This window comes from Oncorhynchus mykiss, chromosome 23 (genome assembly GCF_013265735.2).
Source record: "Oncorhynchus mykiss isolate Arlee chromosome 23, USDA_OmykA_1.1, whole genome shotgun sequence".
Lineage (NCBI taxonomy): Eukaryota > Metazoa > Chordata > Actinopteri > Salmoniformes > Salmonidae > Oncorhynchus > Oncorhynchus mykiss.
This window is the reverse complement of record NC_048587.1, coordinates 44,363,329-44,384,767: the sequence shown is the minus strand read 5'-3', so window position 1 is coordinate 44,384,767 and position 21,439 is coordinate 44,363,329. Positions and strand designations below refer to the sequence as shown.

At 38.5% G+C, this 21,439-nt stretch overlaps 1 protein-coding gene across 9 annotated transcripts in view; it reads left to right on the top strand.

Annotated features, from left to right (window-relative positions):
- LOC100301649 (calcium-activated potassium channel subunit alpha-1) overlaps positions 1-21,439 on the top strand; it is a 208,472-nt gene that overhangs the window by 123,762 nt on the left and 63,271 nt on the right. For all 9 annotated transcript variants that reach the window (XM_021581131.2, XM_021581123.2, XM_021581121.2 and 6 more), the window contains exons 6-9: positions 10,833-10,908; positions 14,445-14,520; positions 16,741-16,911; positions 19,379-19,470. In XM_021581131.2, the coding sequence (XP_021436806.1) occupies positions 10,833-10,908; positions 14,445-14,520; positions 16,741-16,911; positions 19,379-19,470 (415 nt within the window). The remainder of the gene's footprint in view (positions 1-10,832; positions 10,909-14,444; positions 14,521-16,740; positions 16,912-19,378; positions 19,471-21,439) is intronic.

Sequence of the window (21,439 nt, the reverse complement as noted above, 5' to 3'; positions counted from 1 at the left end):
ATAATTGGCATGTATATTACTCTCACAGAATTTCCATATGGGTGAGCATATTGGAAATTTAATCAAAGCCTACTGGATGATAACTTGTTTATGACTAGAACAGAAGAATGTAGAACTGACTTTTTCCGACATAACATAGGTACAGCAGATCCCCTTATTGTATGGAACACTTTTAAATGTGCCTTTAGAGGCAATGCAATTCAGTACTCATCTATAAAACAAAAGCAATTTAGATCAAAAGACTCCATATTAACAAAGGAAATTGAAGGACTAACAGAACAGTTAGATAGCAATAAAAACTGTACATAGAGGCACAGAATAAGTTAAAGGAAAAACAAAAAGAAATGGAGGAACTTATTCAAGAAAGATCCAGTGTAATATTTTATAAAAAATAAAGCGAACTGGATGGAATATGGGGAAAATACACCAAATTAATTTTCAATCTTTAACATAGAAATGCTACCAAAAAAAAATAGATTGAAACTTGTTACAAATGATGGAGTCACGAATGATTCACCAAATTAAATTTTGAAAGAGGAAGTAAAGTACTTTTAAGGAAATGTTTTTGCGTCAGTCTCCTCCATCTCCGCTAACCGAAGCTAAAATTAACATCTGTACAGAAAGACTCATGTGACGGCCAAATTATAGAGGGGGAACTTCTTGATGCAAGAAGTATTGCAATCTACTGTAGAGACAGCCTGCAGAAATCTGTCATACTATCCAGGTCTATGCCCAAACAGTTCGAGCTTCTACTTTTAAAGATCCATCTCTCCAGAAATAAGTTCCTCACTGTTGCCGCTTATTATAGACCCCCCTCAGCTCCCAGCTGTGCCCTGGACACCATATGTGAATTGATTGCCCCCCCATCTATCGTCAGAGTGCGTACTGCTAGGTGACCTAAATTGGGATATGCTTAACACCCCGGCCGTCCTACAATCTAAGATAGATGCCCTCAATCTCACATAAATTATAATGGAACCTACCAGGTACAACCCCAAATCCGTAAACATTGGCACCCTCATAGATATCATCCTGACCAACTTACCCTCTAAATACACCTATGCTGTTTTCAACCATGATCTCAGCGATCACTGCCTTATTGCCTGCATCCGTTATGGGGCCGCGGTCAAACGACCAACCTTCATCACTGTCAAACACTCCCTAAAACACTTCCCAAGGCACTTCAGAGGGTAGTGCGTACGTCCCAGTATATCACTTTAGGGCAAAGCTACCTGCCATCCAGGACCACTACGCCACGCGGTGTCAGAGGAAGGCCCTAAAAATTGTCAAAGACCCCAGCCACCCCAGTCATAGACTGTTCTCTCTACTACCGCATGGCAAGCGGTACCGGAGTGCCAAGTCTAGGACAGAAAGGCTTCTCAACAGTTTTTACCCCCAAGCCATAAGACTCCTGAACAGGTAACCAAATGGTTACTCGGACTATTTGCATTGTGTGTCCCCCCAACCCCTCTTTTACACTGCTGCTACTCTCTGTTTATCTTATATGCATAGTCACTTTAACTATACATTCATGTACATACTATCTAAATTGGCCTGACCAACCAGTGCTCCCGCACATTGGCTAACCGGACTGTCTGCATTGTGTCCTACCACCCACCAACACCTCTTTTTATGCTTCTGCTACTCTCTGTTCATCATATATGCATAGTCACTTTAACGATACCTACATGTACATACTGCGTCAATAAGCCTGACTAACAGGTGTCTGTATATAGCCTTGCTACTCTTTTGTCAAATGTCTTTTTACTGTTGTTTTATTTCTTTACTTTCCTACACACACACACACACTAATCCCGTAAGTAGAGGATGCCTAGATGTTCTTTAAGAGTGCTTTCCTCTTCCTCTTAAATAAGCATGCCCCTCTCAAAAAATGTAGAACTAAGAACAGATATACCCTTTGGTTCACTCCAGACTTGACTGCCCTTGACCAGCACAGAAACACCCTGTGGTGTACTGCACTAGCATCGAATACCTCCTGCGATATGCAACTTTTCAGGGAAGTTAGGAACCAATACCCACAGTCAGTTAGGAAAGCAAAGGCAATTTTTTTTCAAACTGAAATTTTCATCCTGCAGCACTAATTCCAAAAGGTATAAAGCTCAATAGCCTTGGTTTCTCTAATGACTGCCTCGTCTGGTTCACTAACTACTTACAGTATCAGATAGAGTTCAGTGTGTCAAATCGGTGGGCCTGTTGTCCAGACCTCTGGCAGTTTCTATGGGGGTGCCACAGGGTTCAATTCCCGGGCAGACTCTTTTCTCTATATATATCAATGATGTTGCTCTTGCCGCTGGTGATTCTCTGATCCACCTCTACGCAGACGACACCATTCTGTATACTTCTGGCCCCTCTTTGAACACTGTTAACAAACCTCCAAACGCGCTTCAATGCCATACAACACTCCTTCCGTGGCCTCCAACTGCTCCTAAATGCTAGTAAAATGAAATGCATGCTCTTCAACCGATAGCTGCCCGCACCCGCCCACCCGACTAGCTTCACTACTCTGGACGGTTCTGACTGTGTGGACAACTACAAATACCTAGGTGTCTGGTTAGACTGTAAACTCTCCTTCCAGACTCACATTAAGCATCTCCAATCCAAAGTTAAATCTAGAATCGGCTTCTTATTTCCTTCCTTATTTCCTTCACTCATGCTGCCAAACTTATCCTCGTAAAACTGACTATCCTACCAATCCTTGACTTCGGCGATGTCATTTACAAAATAGCCTCCAACACTTTACTTAGCAAATTGGATGTAGTCTACCACAGTGCCATCCGTTTTGTCACCAAAGTACGATATACTACCCACCACTGCGACCTGTATGCTCTCGTTGGCTGGTTCTCGCTACATATTCGTCACCAAACCCACTGGCTCCAGGTCATCTATAAGTCTTTGCACGGTAAATTTACGCCTTATATCAGCTCACTTGTCACCAGAGACAACAGCCACCCGTAACACGCGCTCCAGCAGGTATATTTCACTGGTCATCCCCAAAGCCAACACCTACTTCGGCCGCCTTTCCTTCCAGTTCTCTGCTGCCAAGGACTGGAACGAATTGCAAAAATTACTGAAGTTGGAGACTTATATCTCCCTCACTAACTTTAAGTGTCAGCTGGCAGAACAGCTGCCCATCCAACCAACTACCTACTTCATCACCATATTTGTTTTGGTTTTTCTGCTCTTTTTCACACCAGTCTTTCTACTTGCACATCCTCATCTGCACATATATCTCTCCAGTGTAATTGCTAAATTGTAATTACTTCGCCACTATTGGCCTATTTATTGCCTTACCTCCTTATTCATTTGCACACACTATACCAATTTTTCTATTGTGTTTTTGACTGTATGTTTGTTTATCCCATGTGTATCTCTCTGTGTTGTTTTTGTCGCACTGCTTTGCTTTATCTTGGCCAGGTCGCAGTTGTAAATGAGAACTTCTTCTCAACTGGCCTACCTGGTTAAATAAAGGTGAAATAAAAAATTATAATAACACAATTAAAGCCTTTAAGGTTAGGAAAACTCCAGGGCTGGATAGCATACCAGTACAAGTATACTTTAAAAAAATATATAGTCAGAGGACCATTATTAGCATGTTTTAACCACTCCTATATGAACGGTAGATTATCAGACACATAACAAGACGGTCAGATTTCGTTATTACTGAAACAGGATCCAAGTGGTGTATATATAAAGATCCAGTTTAAATAATTGGAGGCCTCTTACACTTCAGTGTTGGGATGCAAAAATTCTAGCTAAATGCATTATGCATAGAATTGAATAAATATTGTCAGATATTATTCATCCTAATCAGACAGGTTTTTTACATGGACGATACATTGGAGATAATATAAGACAAGTACTGGAAACAATGGAATACTATGAAATATCAGGGACACCGAGCCTGGTTTTCATAGCTGATTTTGAAAAGGCTTTTGATAAAGTACGACTGGAGTTTATATAAAATGCCTTGAATATTTACATTTTTAGAGCCTCTTATAAAATGGGTTAAAGTTATTGTTGTAACCCCAGGTCTAAAATAGTAAATAATAGCTACATCTCAGAAGTTTTAAACTGTCAAGAGGAGTAAAACAAGGTTGTCCACTATTGGCATATCTATTTATTATTGCCATCGAGATGTTAGCTGTTAAAATCCGTGGCTTAAAAACAAAGGTGTCATTGTACGCTGATGATTCATGTTTTTTTTTAAACCACAATTAGAATCCCTCCACAGCCTCATAGAGGATCTATTAAAACCAAATAATGATAAATGTACTGAATTACTTATTGGATCACTAAAAAAATGCAACTTTTACGTTACTGTATAGTTTACCAAAAAAAAAAGGTCTGACGGGCATGTGGACATACTCGGTATACAAATCCCGAAAGAAAGAAATGATCTCAGTCCAATACATTTTTTTAGAATGTTAGCAAAAATATATAAGATCTTGCTACCATGGAAAGGAAAATACCTGTCTATTTGTGGAAAAATCTCCCTGATGAACTCTTTAGTCATATTACAGTTTACCTATTTGCTTATGGTTTTGCATACACCTAGTGACCTGCTTTTTAAATTATATGAATAAAAGAATATTCCATTTTATTTGGAATGGCAAGCCAGACAAAATTAAAAGGGCCTATTTATATAACGAATATGAATTCAGAGGGCAGGAATGATTAAATATTAAAACATTAGACCTCTCACTAAAGGCATCAGTCATACAAAAGTTATACTTAAATCCTAAATGGTTCTGTAGTAAATTGGTAGGAATGTCTCACCACATGTTCAAGAATGACCTTTATTCAGATTACAACTGCTCACTTTCGGTTGTTTGAAAATGAAATCATATCCAAAATATCATTTTTTTAAAGCCTTAGAAAGTTGGTTGCAATTTCAGTTTAATCCATCTGAAAAGACAGAACAAATAATACAACAAATATTGTGGTTAAACCCAAGTATACTAATTGATAAAAAAAACGTATTTTTTGATAAAATGTTTCAAAAAGGTGTAATTGTTGTAAATTATATCATAAATAGGACTCGTGGAGTTATGTCACACATGCAGCTAACACAGACATATGGAAATGTCTGCTCTACCCAAAATTACAACCAACTAATTGCAGCATTACCACAAAAATGGAAGAGGCAAGTAGAACGGGGAAAAAGTAAGGAACTTGTCTGTCGGGCCATGCATTAAACATAAATGGTTAAAGAAAATTGTGATAAATTAAAAAAATAATAATAATAATTTAAGGACCAAAAAATTGACAGCTGTGCCATATAAATTGCAAAATAGTTGGGAAGAGATTTTTGATGTACCTATTCCATGGCACATGGTTTATGAATTGACACGCAAACCGCCGGATTCAAAACCTTTTTCAATTTCAATTATTATTCACATTTCTTGCAACCAATAGAATTGTATATAAATGGCGATACAATCTTCCCAGCTCTGTAGATTTTGCTGTGAGGAGGCAGTCATTAGATCATTTATTTTGGTACTGTCCATATGGGGCTCTTTTTTGTCACAGGTCCAGGAATGGCTGAAGAATTGTAACAGTTGCATAGAACTAACGCTGCAGATAGCAATACTGGGTGATTTGAAAAGTCATAGTCAATCAATCAATAATATAATTATTTTAGCAAAAATGTTTATCTTTAATTTACAATCTGTCAAAGCTGTGAGAATAGAAAGGTTCAGTAATTTTATGAAGCATCACAGCACAGTTGAAAAATGTATGGCAAACAGAAATCCAAAATGGATGGTGATAAGAGATAGAAGGTTGGGACTAATAACAAGATAACCAATGTAAAACATACGGTTTCTGTAAAATGCATATAGGTTCTGTAACGGCATTCATTAGAAGAAGGTGTAGACCAAGGTGCAGCGTGGTACGTGTTCATATTATTTATTGACTGAACACTGAATACAAAAGAATAGCCGAAACAGTTCTGACAGGTGCAGCAAACACTAAACAGAAAATAACTACCCACAACTAACAGTGGGAAAACAGGCTACCTAAGTATGGTTCTCAATCAGAGACAACGAAAGACAGCTGTCCCTGATTGAGAACCATACCCGGCCAAAACATAGACATACAAAACCTAGGCAAGTCGGTTGGGACAAGTCGGTTGGGACATCTACTGGTCCCAAAAAAAACAAAAATGCACACAGGAGGAACTCAAAATCCCAAAACACCCCACGGCCATCTAAAAATAAAAAATAAAGTTTAAATTAAGTGCTTAATAAAATATAGTAGTATATGTAGATGTCCTGGTGCATGACAAAAGTAATTTTTCCAACAATTGTTTACAGACAGATTATTTCATTTATAATTCACTGTATCACAATTCCAGTTGGTCAGAAGTTTACATTCACTAAATTGACTGTGCATTTAAACAGTTTGGAAAAGTCCAGAAAATGATGTCATGGCTTTTGAAGCTTCTGATAGGCTAATTGACATAATTTGAGTAAATTCGAGGTGTACCTGTGGATTTATTTCAAGGCCTACCTTCAAACTCTGTGCCTCTTTGCTTGACATCCTGGGAAAATCAAAAGAAATCAGTTAAGAATTGTAGACCTCCACAAGTCTGGTTCATCCTTGGGAGCAATTTCCAAATGCCTGAAGGTACCACGTTCATCTGTACAAACAATAGTACACACGTATAAACACCATGGGACCACGCAGCCATCATACTGCTCACGGAGGGAAACACATTCTGTCTCCTAGAGATGAACATACTTTGGTGCAAAAAGTGCAAATCGATCCCAGAACAACAGCAAAGGACCTTGTGAAGATGCTGGCGGAAACAGGTACAAAAGTATTTATATCCACAGTAAAAAGAGTCCTATATCGACATAACCTGAAAGGCCGCTCAGCAAAGAAGAAGCCACGGATCCAAAAACCACCATAAAAAAGCCAGACTACGGTTTGCAACTGCACATGGGTACAAATATCGTACTTTTTATAATAGAACTGTTTGGCCATAATGACCATTGATATGTTTGGAGGAAAAAGGGGGAGGCTTGCAAGCCGAAGAACACCATCCCAAACGTGAAGCACGGGGGAGGCAGCATCATGTTGTGGGGGTACTTTGCTGCAGGAGGGACTGGTGCACTGCACAAAATAGATGGCATCATGAGGGGGGAAAAAATGTAGATATATTGATGCAACTTCTAAAGACATCAATCAGGAAGTTTAAGCTTGGTTGCAAATGGGTCTTCCAAATGGACAATGACCCCAAGCCTACTTCCAAAGTTGTGGCGAAATGGCTTAAGGACAACAAAGTCAAGGTATTGGAGTGGCCAAAACAACAAAAAAACATTATATTCTCTTACTTAATTAGTACTAGTATCGCCTTGTAACCAACATCAGAGAAGGCGTGTTTGAAGAGGGGCATGGTTTATATAGCTGTGTTTAGTGTTAGCTAGTTACTCGCTAGCGAGGTCTTCAGTCAGCATGGAACAAAATGGGAGGAAGGGTTGTTCAAAACTCTGATGCAGTTGTCATGTCAATACAGCCGTCAGTGCTGCTGTAAACCGCATCATGAGACCCTTCCAAATGGAAGATGTATAAAAAAAAATGTAGATCATTAGCTAGGTTTCCATACACTTGGCAACAGATTTTCATGCGAGTATTGTAAAATCTGCATAAAAACAATATGTGTAACCTATCTAAATGACTATCGCCCCGTAGTACACACATCTGTAGCCATGAAAGGCTTTGAACGGCTGGTCATGGCTCACATCAACACCATCATCCCAGACATCCTGGACCGACTGCAATTCGCATATCGCCTCAACAGATCCACAGATGACGCAATCTCTATTGCACTCCACACTGCCCTCTCCCACCTGGATAAGAAGAACAACTATGTGAGAATGCTGTTCATGAAATGTTTGTGGTCATGTTGCAGCAGTGTGTAGGAGCGAGATTCCAAGATATGGGACGTGTGCAGGAGGATTGTGTAGTCTTGGTGGATAAAGTTGTGTGTCAACTGTAGGAGGGCCCACGATGCTGGCGATTGGAAGTAACCGGCACAAAAGAGGTAGGTTGAGGGGACCAGAGTCAGAGTAGTGCCGGTGTCGTGTGTTGAGACAGAAGAAAGTAGAGGAGGATGGATTAAGTTGACACAACTTTATCCATCTGCATTGCTTTTTGTTTAGTGTTTTAGCCTGAGTTTCTGTATAGCACTTTGCGACATTGGCTGGTGTAAAAAGGGCTTCATAAATACCTTTTGTAGTAGTAGATCTGTACCAGCACAGGGGTTTGGCCAACGAGTGATATATGCTTCAGTAAGGTTGGCTTCTTAGGGTTCATAGCAATGGTTATCAACTGTACAGCAGAAATGGAATGCAACATATTGGATGCCAACAGCAGTTAAACCCCACCGAAAAAGATGAAGAATGCTGTTCATTGACTACAGCTCAGCGTTCAGCACAGGAACCTGAGATTAAACACCTCCCTCTGCAACTGGATCCTGGACTTTCTGACGAGCCGCCAGCTGGTGAGGATAGGCAGCAACACTTCCGCCACGCTGACCTTCAACACGGGGGCCCCTCAGGTTTGCGTGCATAGTACCCGCCTGTACAACCTGTTCACCAACAATTGTGTGGCCACGCATGACTCTAACACAATCATTCAATTTGCTGATGACATGACGGTGGTAGGCCTAATCACAGATGATGATGAGACAGCGTACAGGGAGGTGGTCAGAGACCTGGCAGCGTGGTGCCAGGGTAACAACCTCTTCCTCAACATCAGCAAGACAAAGGAGCTGATCGTGGACTACAGGAAACAGAGGGCCCAGCACACCCACATCAACTGGGCTATAGTGAAGCAGGTCGAGAGCTTCAAGTTCCTCGGTGTCCACATCACCTAAGGAATTATCATGGTCCACACACACCAACACAGTCCGGAAGGGGGCACGACAACACCTCTTCCCCCTCAGGAGGATGAAAAGATTTGGCATGGGCCCCCAGATCATCAAAAAGTTCTACAGCTGCACCATTGAGAGCATCTTGAGTGGCTGCTTTACCACTTGGTATGGCAACTACTTGGCATACAAGTTGCTGGGGCCAAGCTCCCTGCCATCCAGGACCGCTATACCAGGCGGTGTCAGAGAAAGGCTCTAAAATTTGTCAAAGACTCCAGTCACCCAAGTCATAGACTGTTCTCTCTGCTACCTCATGGCAAGCGGTACCTATGCACCAACTCTGAAAAGGACCACAGCTTCTACCCCCAAGCCATAAGACATCTAAATAGTTAGTCCAGGTAGCTATTGGTTAACCGTTTAACTATCTGCATGGACCCTTTTTTGCACTAAATCTTTTGACTCATTACATACGCTGCTTCTACTGTTTATTATCTACCCTGTTGCCTAGTCACTTTATCCATAATTATATATATAAGGGCTAAGGGATGCTTACTCTATAAGGGATGTTTTTGTTACATGCAGTACATTTCTGTTCCTGTCAATATCAGATTTAAAACCATAATAGTACATTGCCGTATATATCCTACTTTATACTTTACAAACATACATTTTAGTTCTGTAGGTGTCCACATATGTATATAGCAGACAACAGTTTAAAATCTATAGGTTTACCAAACGGGTAAGGGATTATCAATTTAGAGAAAATGGATTAAGTATGAGTAAATTGTATTTTAATAAATGAGAAGGCAGTCATATCAAAAGTAATGTGAGCATTGCATTGTGAAAGCAAGTTTTCTATATGAACATGTATTCATTGCAATGTGGATTTACCACATAAGAGGTTACCACATACTTGTAAAAAAAGCGATTGAATTTTTTTTATTATGAGTAACATAATCTGATTTGATAATTTAGGAAATTATGGACAATAATCATTGAAAATGGAGGAAAATACAATATATTGTCAATACAATATATTGTCATTTTTTTTAAACAAATGTCATTCTAGGTGACACAACATTGACAATAGACTAGGTCTACATCTACTGTACATGTGCTGTAGTACACTTAGTTAACCCAGGGGTTTGTGGGATTGACATACTGTTGTGTGCCATAATGAAACAAACTTTTGTGCTATAAAAATAAGCAATTCATTCTTTCACATCGAACTGTTGGATGATTAGATTGTACTAATAATTAGATTGTACTGGTGAGCACGACTAGCCACAGGCTGTTTGGTTTTGTGTGGCACAGGCCACACACACATGCGACAGCATTTGGCAATTGCACCTTTGTTTGGCAATTGCACCTTTGTTCTTAAACTCTTGGAAGGGTACTCAGATTTAGCAGATTTAAAAAACAAATGGCAACAAATTTGTGATTATTTGACGTAATGTGACTGTTGACCCATCTAACTAGGCCTGTCCACATGTCTTTGGTCCGACTAATCCAGGTTTTCATCTCTTGCTGTTTTCGATCTTTTAGTCCTTACGCCAGTGCTTTGTGACTTAGTTGTCTCCTGATATTAGCATTGTATTTATTTTCTCCAGAAGATTATTTGATGCAGAGTTTGTTGTTTTTAGTAAAAACACAATATTCAGTTGCTGCTACTAGCTTCGTCGCTGCTGTTTTTGTTTTTTGAAAGGTCAACATTTTGGTTGTGCTTTTCCGCTACTATTTTTGTTTATTTGAGAGGCCTTTCATTTTCTATTAGTCATGAATCCATTGAAGCTTTTAAAAATGCATAAAGGATTCAAAGGTATGCAATTATGTTGGTGTCCTGTGTTTTTCCGGATTTACAGTGGGCGGATTTATGTAAATAACATGCAAATAATTAACTCTGAATAACTTCTACTTTTATTTTTCTCTCACACAGGCTTGAGGTTTTTAAGGGCATTAAGGTTGATACAGTTCTCAGAAATCTTACAGTTTTTGAACATATTAAAAACAAGGTAAGTGCATTATTATTTTCTCCAACTTCACTGTATTCAATTTCAGTACAATTTGGTGTGTATTAATTCTAGTTAGTAGTATTCAAAGCATTTGTATGCACTATGTTATGACAATGTTTGTAATTCTGTCTATGTGATGAATATTGATACATTTACAATTATACAATACGCTCACAGGCTCTTCTAATACAGTGGCATTTTAATGTACAGTAGCTACTGCAAATTGTTAAATATAGAACCTCCTCTCAATTTAAAAAAAACATATTATTGGAAACTAGTGAGCTGAGCTTGGCCTACTTTCAGTCTGGGTGGATTACTTGGGAACAGTTTGGTTTATTGCTGTCATATTTGGGGAATGAAAGAAGTTACCATATTATACTGTACTTCTGTGATAACAAGTAAATCATTTTTGTCACTTTTCAAAACTGAAATGGTAACATGTTAGGTATTGTTCTTTAGGATGTATAACATATCCTATATTCAATTTAATTTCGATATTTTTCATTGGAATTCCAAATTGTGCACATTTTCTGCTCTTTGAAACCTATTGGACAGCATGCCACATGATGAATTCTACAATTTACCCCACTGCTTAGAATTAAAGCTTGTGCTGCACAGATGTCAGAAAGAGCTTATAGCTCAACATTTTTTTTGAATAATCCCCAGACTCATTTACTGTAATGGAGGTAAGGCCAGAACAGAACAGAACACACAGTACATGAACGACCAGAACAATGCAAGTCACTGTATCATTACCTTAGAAAAATACAGTTAACTGACTAAATTAAGGAAACACTTGAGTAAATGAGGATTCTGGCGACTCTGTTATGGTGTGGGGTATATTCTCCTGGCATGGTTCACTCAACCCCTTACAGCAGCATTTTCAAAACTCGGTCCTCAAGTTTATTTCTCCAAACACTACACAACTGATTGAAATTATCAAAAGTTGATATTTAGTTGATTATTTCAGCTGCGTAGTGGTAGGGCAAAAACCAAAGCGTGTACCCCTGGGGTCCCAAGGACCGAATTTGGGAAACCCTGCCTTAGAGGGCAAGGTAAACGTCAATAAATACACCGCCATTGTGAGTGGTCACCTTCAACCTATGGTGAATCATTTCTATCCTGATGGGCGTGGCCTCTTCCAGGATGACAATGACCCCATCCACAGGGCAAGGGGGGTCACTGAATGGTTTGATGAGCCTGAAAACGATGTAAACCATATGCCATGGCTGTCTCAGTCACCAGATCTCAACCCAATTGAACACTTATGGGAGATTCAGGAGTGGTGCCTGAGATGGCGTTTTCTATCACCAAAACACCAAATGATGGAATTTCTCATGGAAGTACTGTATGGTGTTGCATCCCAACAATAGAGTTCCAGATATTTGTATAATCTATGCCAAGGTGCATTGAAGCTGTTCTGGTTCAAGGGGCCCAATGCCTTATTAACACACTTTATGTTGGTGTTTCCTTTATTTTGGCAGATACCCGTATATACCTTAGGAACATTTCTATTCACAGTTGATTCTGTATTGAAAAGTTAACGGCAATGAAAGCAAGTTTGTCATTAGTTTAACATTTAGGATTTTGAAATATTATTCCCAAAAACATTTTTACCAAGTTTTCGGTTTGTTGCCGTTACAGTGCCTTGCGAAAGTATTCGGCCCCCTTGAACTTTGCGACCTTTTGCCACATTTCAGGCTTCAAACATAAAGATATAAAACTGTATTTTTTTGTGAAGAATCAACAACAAGTGGGACACAATCATGAAGTGGAACAACATTTATTGGATATTTCAAACTTTTTTAACAAATCAAAAACTGAAAAATTGGGCGTGCAAAATTATTCAGCCCCCTTAAGTTAATACTTTGTAGCGCCACCTGTTGCTGCGATTACAGCTGTAAGTCGCTTGGGGTATGTCTCTATCAGTTTTGCACATCGAGAGACTGAAATTTTTTCCCATTCCTCCTTGCAAAACAGCTCGAGCTCAGTGAGGTTGGATGGAGAGCATTTGTGAACAGCAGTTTTCAGTTCTTTCCACACATTCTTGATTGGATTCCGGTCTGGACTTTGACTTGGCCATTCTAACACCTGGATATGTTTATTTTTGAACCATTCCTTTGTAGATTTTGCTTTATGTTTTGGATCATTGTCTTGTTGGAAGACAAATCTCCGTCCCAGTCTCAGGTCTTTTGCAGACTCCATCAGGTTTTCTTCCAGAATGGTCCTGTATTTGGCTCCATCCATCTTCCCATCAATTTTAACCATCTTCCCTGTCCCTGCTGAAGAAAAGCAGGACCAAACCATGATGCTGCCACCACCATGTTTGACAGTGGGGATGGTGTGTTGCTTTTACGCCAAACATAACGTTTTGCATTGTTGCCAAAAAGTTCAATTTTGGTTTCATCTGACCAGAGCACCTTCTTCCACGTTTGGTGTGTCTCCCAGGTGGCTTGTGGCAAACTTTAACCGACACTTTTTATGGATATCTTTAAGAAATGGCTTTCTTCTTGCCAGTCTTCCATAAAGGCCAGATTTGTGCAATATACGACTGATTGTTGTCCTATGGACAGAGTCTCCCACCTCAGCTGTAGATCTCTGCAGTTCATCCAGAGTGATCATGGGCCTCTTGGCTGCATCTCTGATCAGTCTTCTCCTTGTATGAGCTGAAAGTTTAGAGGGACGGCCAGGTCTTGGTAGATTTGCAGTGGTCTGATACTCCTTCCATTTCAATATTATCGCTTGCACAGTGCTCCTTGGGGTGTTTAAAGCTTGGGAAATATTTTTGTATCCAAATCCGGCTTTAAACTTCTTCACAACAGTATCTCGGACCTGCCTGGTGTGTTCCTTGTTCTTCATGATGCTCTCTGCGCTTTTAACAGACCTCTGAGACTATTACAGTGCAGGTGCATTTATACGGAGACTTGATTACACACAGGTGGATTGTATTTATCATCATTAGTCATTTAGGTCAACATTGGATCATTCAGAGATCTTCACTGAACTTCTGGAGAGAGTTTGCTGCACTGAAAGTAAAGAGGCTGAATAATTTTGCATGCCCAATTTTTCAGTTTTTGATTTGTTAAAAAAGTTTGAAATATCCAATAAATGTTGTTCCACTTCATGATTGTGTCCCACTTCATATATCTTTATGTTTTATATCTTTATGTTTGAAGCCTGAAATGTGGCAAAAGGTCGCAAAGTTCAAGGGGGCCGAATACTTTCGCAAGGCACTGTACATAATATTGTAGGCTGAGCAGCTCAGACTGTTACCAGTTATCATCCATTATCCCAAAGGATGTTTTTCAGACAAAATCACCATTAGGCACTTATACAGCAATTACTGCTTTGTGATATGTAATGTTTTGGCACTGTTTTGACATAATAGTTCAAGTTAGTGTTACCAATTATTCATTATGTTATCAAAAGGGCATCCTTTACTGGTGTTCTTCTTTTGAACTCACACAAGGCAGGTCTTTTTTTGTTGAACACTAGCATTGTTAATTGATATTGTCTGGCTCTCTTGTTTTCAATAGCAATTCCATAAAACTGGTGAACTTATGTTCAATCTTCATAAGTACATGGCTAACAGCGGCAGGCTTCATACATCTGGTAAGTCACAGAAAGCCATAAAGGCAAAACAGAAGGACTAAGTACTGTATTATGGTAAATACTCAGTCTCTGACACATATAACAGTGTCGTGTCTTTGGCTATGCCGGATTAAGTGATATGACATGCTATTTTATATAATCCTTTCTCTGTAATTAATATTACCTGATTGAGCTAATCATGTAAATGTAATTAACTAGAAAGTCGGGGGACCACAAAATAATATTTATAGAGCAGTTATCTTCCGAATAAACTCTTAAAGACCTAGTAATATTTTACATCAATAGCAGTCAATATTAATCGTCACCTTATTTCAGTCTCATCTGAAAGTTGTAAGTTCTTGGTTATCTTCACGAACCCTGGCTAACGAGTTGAATCAGCAATACAAAATTGGGTGTAATTATTTATTTACTAAATACCTAACTAATCACACAGAATTACGTATACACAGAATGGATCGTACCTTGATTACAAATGATGTCATAAAGGAAAACGTCCCTGGCGGACAGAACAGATATGACAGCTGGTTACACAAAGAAAAAGGGGGGTTGGGTTTAGGTGAAAGAGCGGGAAGACTGAAGAACAAAGGGAGAAGCGATGTCGCTCGTAAATACAGGATCTTATGCATTCTAAAATACCGCCCATTTGGAAAAGGAAAATGCAATTAATATTTACTCTGAGCTACTCTTCAATAGGTTGGTGGTAGATGGAAGGCCGTGTTGCCCAACAGAGTCCTTTGTCCTTTTGTCCTCTTCTAGCCCGGTTTACAGCGGCCACTGCTAACTCAACGGCTAGGAGGTATCACTTCTTTAGCGAATAAGAGTTCAAAGTTCATACGATTCACAACCAAAGCTCACGCTGAGGTTGGCTTAGTTCTGTAGTTATTATCTGAACCCTTCTGTCATCGGCATGTCATCCTAATGTACTTGGAACAGCAAGTTATATTGTCGTCAACGCTTTATATAGGAAGGGAGAGGAGGGCGTGTTTCATAGTTTATAACCAATGTCTCTTCACGTGGGTGGGCCACTGAGTCGGGTCTAATTCACTCATGAAAACCCAGTTCTCACATTTTAGAAGCTACGATCACATTTCATCCCCTCCCAAATAATTTCATATTCAAACATTTAAATTGCACAACAATTCCATGTGAATCTGATAACTACAATGTGTAGACTTTCCACTGTACCGTTTGTCATCCTATCATTGATGAGAATGTCTCAGATGACAACCGAACTGACATCATATTAATTAAGTACCAATGCATATGTTCACTTGGTTGGATTACCAAAATATGGTTCATTTCCACTCACCTTCTGATGTTCCCAGAATCTCTGTTTAACAAAGGCTTTTCAAGAGTCTCTCTGTAGAGTCAAGAGAGAGGGAAGGGAGAAAGGTATTTATGGGTGGGTCATAAACCTTACCCACAGGCCAACGTCATGACAACAGATAGGTGGACATAATGTTAAGTAAAGCATTGTACAACCTAGCCCCTACAAGTATTCCTCACTTGATGGATGATATAACTGTGGAATATTTTCAGGTCTGTTTTTAAATGAGCAGGACCACTAAATGGTGGCATGGTAATTGCTTCTGAAAATGTAAAAGTTTATTACGGTTCTGAGAACAGTAAATAATTGATATGGTGTGACTAAGTGAATAAGTCCGTAAGTAAACAATAAAGTAAATAATGAAGTGGCAGTGTCCAAAATCTGTCTTGGTTACTACTTACTAAAACTGCATACTGTGTACTAATCTACATACTACTACATACTATTTGGAATGTATTGTTAAGTAAAAACGAATGCAGTTTTCAAACAAATATCAGCATACTAGGCTCATCCTACTGAGAATGCGGCATCTAATGCGCAAATTGCATTGATTCCTGACATTTGTTCATGTTGCTACAGCACGTACCCTCAGCTGATTGTCAGCTGTTGTCAGACACATGTGGACGATTCTATTCCTCAAAAGTATGCAACAAATTTACTAAATGAAAAACTGAAATGAGTATGATATCCTGGCATTTAAACCATACTAAATTTTCTACATTTCACATACTATAAAACTTTTTTCACTTACCCAAAATGCCTACTCTTTAGAATACAAGTATGGGTATTCGGAGACGGCCATTGAGTAAGTATGTAAGCAAGTCAGTAAGTTGTAATACAATGCTCTTCATGTTCCTCTCTGTCAATATCCGTTATTGTGACCTCTGTTCTAGGTGGAAAACTCAGGGGATCCTTGGGAAAACTTCCAAAATTCCCAAGCACTTTCCTACTGGGAATGTGTCTACTTACTCATGGTTACTATGTCCACTGTGGGCTATGGAGACGTGTATGCAAAAACCACCCTGGGACGACTTTTCATGGTCTTCTTCATCCTTGGTGGTTTGGTAAAAATCCCTCTCTTATTTAATTTACTCCTAACCTGCTTCCGTCCTTCATCCATACGATCACACCTGCAATCATCATGATTCATGTCCCTGTTGCTGCTACCAACAGCTGGAAAGTCTTTGCACTTCAATGCCTGTTAAAATCAAAGCTCCATTGTTGTCTTGTAGTTGTTTTTTGTGGCAGTTTGTTACCCATGGCAGTTAATTGTCAAATGTATTATTATTTGTAAGTATTATACGCCTATAATATTTATTATATAATAATTGTACTGAAGGTATATACATGTATATTTATTATTATTATATAGTTTTATTGCATTTCTATATTTTTCAAACCGAGTAAGATTTGTTTTCTAATGGTTCGCAACGTTAACTAAAGTAATGTGCGGTTTCAGGTGACCCAATCCTTGAGCTTCCCCTTCCCCAAATTCCAACAAACACAGTGAAAGGAGTGATCTATAGACCAGCTTGATGATTAACATGGCACAACAGTGTATGCCAGTAACACCCATTGATACACAACAGTCAGTTAGCATGATATGCAACCAAAACCATTGAACTTTTAATATGTTAATTTGACTTGATCATTTGTATTTGGGGTAACAATGGAAGAAGGCTTAGTGTGTACATTAGTACAGTACTACTACAATAGTTCGGAGGTTCAAGGGTTGCTGAAAGTCCTCTATTATCCTTTATCTCTGGACATTGTACCTGAGTATTTTCAGAGTGACATTAACAATATGACGCGTCACTCTCCTACCCAGGTTTATATACGTTCATGTAAGTTATATAGTTTATATAAATGTATACAATATATAAGTTATATATAAGTTGTATATACTGTCAAGTCAAATGTAAGTATGCACAAGGCTTCAAATCTATAGGATTGACATAATTCAGGTAATTTTTCAGCAATTTAATGAATTGATCCAATTTGCAGCTATGTTACATTGGGTTGTACTATTCAAATCAACCTGGCATAAGTGTTTGTTGGACAAAACATGGCATATAAGGTTTTTTTCTTCCTTTTTATTATTTTAAACGTTTTCTTTTCAATCACAGCTTGACATACAGATATAGTCAACTGTAATTTTTTCCTGCTTTTTTCCTAAATAAATATCCGTAAAAGCTGGTTAAGTTAAATATTTCCTGTCATTTTTTTCTTCTTCGTTGCTTATCATACCTTTTTTTTCTCAAATCTGAATATGATAACCTTTACATAATTTCAGATTGTGTTATAACTTTTACTGTAGTGTAGTAATCTAACTTTGTCTGAGTGTACAAAACACTAAGAACGCCTTCCTAATATTGAGTTGCACCCCCCTTTGCCCTCAGAATAGCCTCAATTTGTCGGGGAATGGGCTCTACAAGGTGTCCAAAGTGTTCCACAGGGATGCTCAGCCTGGTCTCATAGACTAGATGTAACATAGTAAATGTAAATCTGAGACATATGGTTACGTAAAACAGATGGTTTCTTAAGGCAAAAATGAAAGTAGGTTGTGAGTTCAAATCTCATCATGGAAAACCTTAGCATTTTAGCTAATTAGCAACTTTTCAACTACATACTACTTGTTATCTACTTTGCATGTTAGCAAACCCTTCCCTTAAACCTAACCTTAACCGTTTTAGCTAACTACCTAACCTTAACCCAAAACCATAACCCCTAGCCTAGCTAACGTTAGCCAGCTACCTAACATTAGCCACCTAGCTAGAATTTGTAACATATCATATATTTTGGAAATTATATCAGACGAATTGGGTGACGGACATCCACAAATTAATACATACCATATGAAACGTAACATATCATACTATTATACAGAATAATACAAAATGCTCTGACACCAGGTTGGGATGCTGGCCCATGTTCACTCCAATGCTTCCCATTAGTTGTGTCAAGTTGCCTGGATGTCCTTTCGGTGGTGTAACTTTCTTGATACACATGGGAAAATGTTATGTGTGAAAAACCCAGCAGCGTTGCAGTTCTTGACACAAACCAGTGGGCCTGGTACATACTACCACATAATACCCCGTTCAAAGGCACTTACAATTTTTATTTTGCCCATTCACCCTTAGAATGGCACACATACACAATACATGTTTTAATTGTCTCAAGGCTTATAAATCCATCTTTAACCTGTTTCCTCCTCTTCATCTACACTGATTGAAGTGGATTTAACACATGACATCAATAAGGGATCATAGCTTTCACCTGGATTCACCTGGTCAGTCTATCATGGAAAAAGCAGGTGTTCATAATATTTTGTGCACTCAGTGTGTAACCTACCTTATCCAGAACAATACTTTTTTTTTTTTTTACATTTTCTATCCACTTTTTGTTTCTCTCTTAATTTTTCTATAAAATAAATAATTTTACGGATATCTTTTAAGCAAAAATAGACGCACAGCTCTCTCTTTTGCGTATCTTTTTTTTAGTATTTTCTTCTGTCTCCTATCTTCTCCTTAGGCCATGTTTGCGAGCTACGTCCCTGAAATCATAGAGTTAATAGGAAACCGCAAGAAATATGGTGGTTCCTATAGTGCGGTTAATGGGAGAAAGTAAGTATTACTGGGAGGCTCTACTGCCTCTGCCGCAGTAGAACCATCCTCTGCATGCCCTTTTCTTTTTTCTGTTCCATGCATGTAGGCCATGTTTGCTCGCTACGTGCCAGAAATTGCTGCTCTCATCCTTAATCGGAAGAAATACGGAGGGAGTTATAACTCAACACGAGGCAGAAAGTAAGTCAAACAAATATACAAAACAAAAATGATTCTAAAAAGTGTGGTTTTGGTGTGAATACTCAAGTCCCCCTCTCCTAAAGTGGGGTACCAGTAATTATCCAGAAATGATTGATATTAATACTTTTATACATTTTGGGGAAAAAAGTCATACTGGTGACTGGAGAGCTTGGCCATGAAAGCTTACGCTATTGCTTTGTACTGGTATTTGTGTGCTAGCTGTCATTGCTTCTTATAATGAATACATGTTTTTTTGTGATGTGTCAAATGTATTATTTGCTATACTGTATGCTTGAGTGTTTTACTTGCTTATTTACTAGAACACTTACATGTTTGTGCCTGTGTTTTGTGTTTGCCAATCATATGCATCTTGCCACCCACCACAAAGTAGTTTTTGTTTTTATTATCTTTTTTACAGTCAAGACTGATTGCAGCTATAGCTGTAGTACCTTTACAGTATTTAAAAATACATTTTGAACATTATGTCTTATATCTTGGTGACAGAGATGATGTCATAGAAAATTCTGCACAATAGCAAAAGAGTGTCCTGAGAAACTACATTAAGGGATTACCTGCAGTTAAATAATCAGCTATTTTAAATATAATTATCTTCCAGATCATTTGAAATGCGGTTACCTTTTACATCTGCTTCGTCCACACATGATCTTGCATGTTCCTTGCATGCTTTTAGTTAGTTATCTTTTAGCCTTTTATATTTAGCCTTTCATTTCCTGTTTTGTCTCTTCTGGATTATGTATTTTTTGTCTGGTACCACCAGTTCATTTTATTTTTCCAAGCCCTGCTACATTCCTGGCCTTAATCTTCAGTCAGACCTACACCCTAAGGCCCAAACACATAATCAATGCATGGATCACACTGAAATTCAAGTTAAAAACATGTTTCTTAAGGTACAATAGGATTCTGCCCTAAATCCTGCTTCCACCCTCTGAACAAACTTTGATTTCTCTTGGCTCGCTTTTAGAATTTTGTTTTGTTTACTTTGTTCTGTTGAATTTTTTTACTTGGATTTAGTCCAGTCTCTATAACTGTGTTTTGGCCATTTATTCCCTCTTTCCTTCTGCATGCTGATGTATCTGTATTTCTGTTTCAAGTGATTCATATCATTATGTCTCAGTTTTACTGTCAATGCATTTTAATACCTTTTCCATCTACAAATATAAATATAGCATCTCTGTAAAAAAATTAAAAATAATAATATAAAGTAAATATGATACAATAATTAACAAATGTAATAATAATTATTTCACACGTACGAATTGGAAATTCATTTTTTGCATATCCAACTTCCACAGAGTGGGTTTTCCCTGGAGCAATTAGGGTTAAGTGCCTTGCTCAAGGGATTTTTCACCTAGTCGACTTAGGGAATTGAACCAATGACCTTCCAGTTTCTGGCCCAACACTCCCAACCGCTAGGCTATATGCAGTCCCAAACTCTAATAAGATACAATATTAAAGAGGTATTTCAAAACAATGTACAGTATGTGAGTTGTCAATATGTTGTCAGTATGTTTTCCAAACCAATTGGTTTGGAAAATGCCCTTCTTAAACCCATCCTGAGTTCATCTGACGATGAAGCGTTATCTCACAATCCTGCATGTACTATCCTGTAGCAGGGATACAGTCTGTCGGAAAACTTCCCTCACGTGGAGGCAAGATGTCTCTAGCTAAAGATAAGCTCTTTCCTGGATTGTACAATGTAGTAATCACATCATAATCGCCAACAAAGGACACTCATCCTTTTTAATCTGTTACTGGGAATCCAGAACAT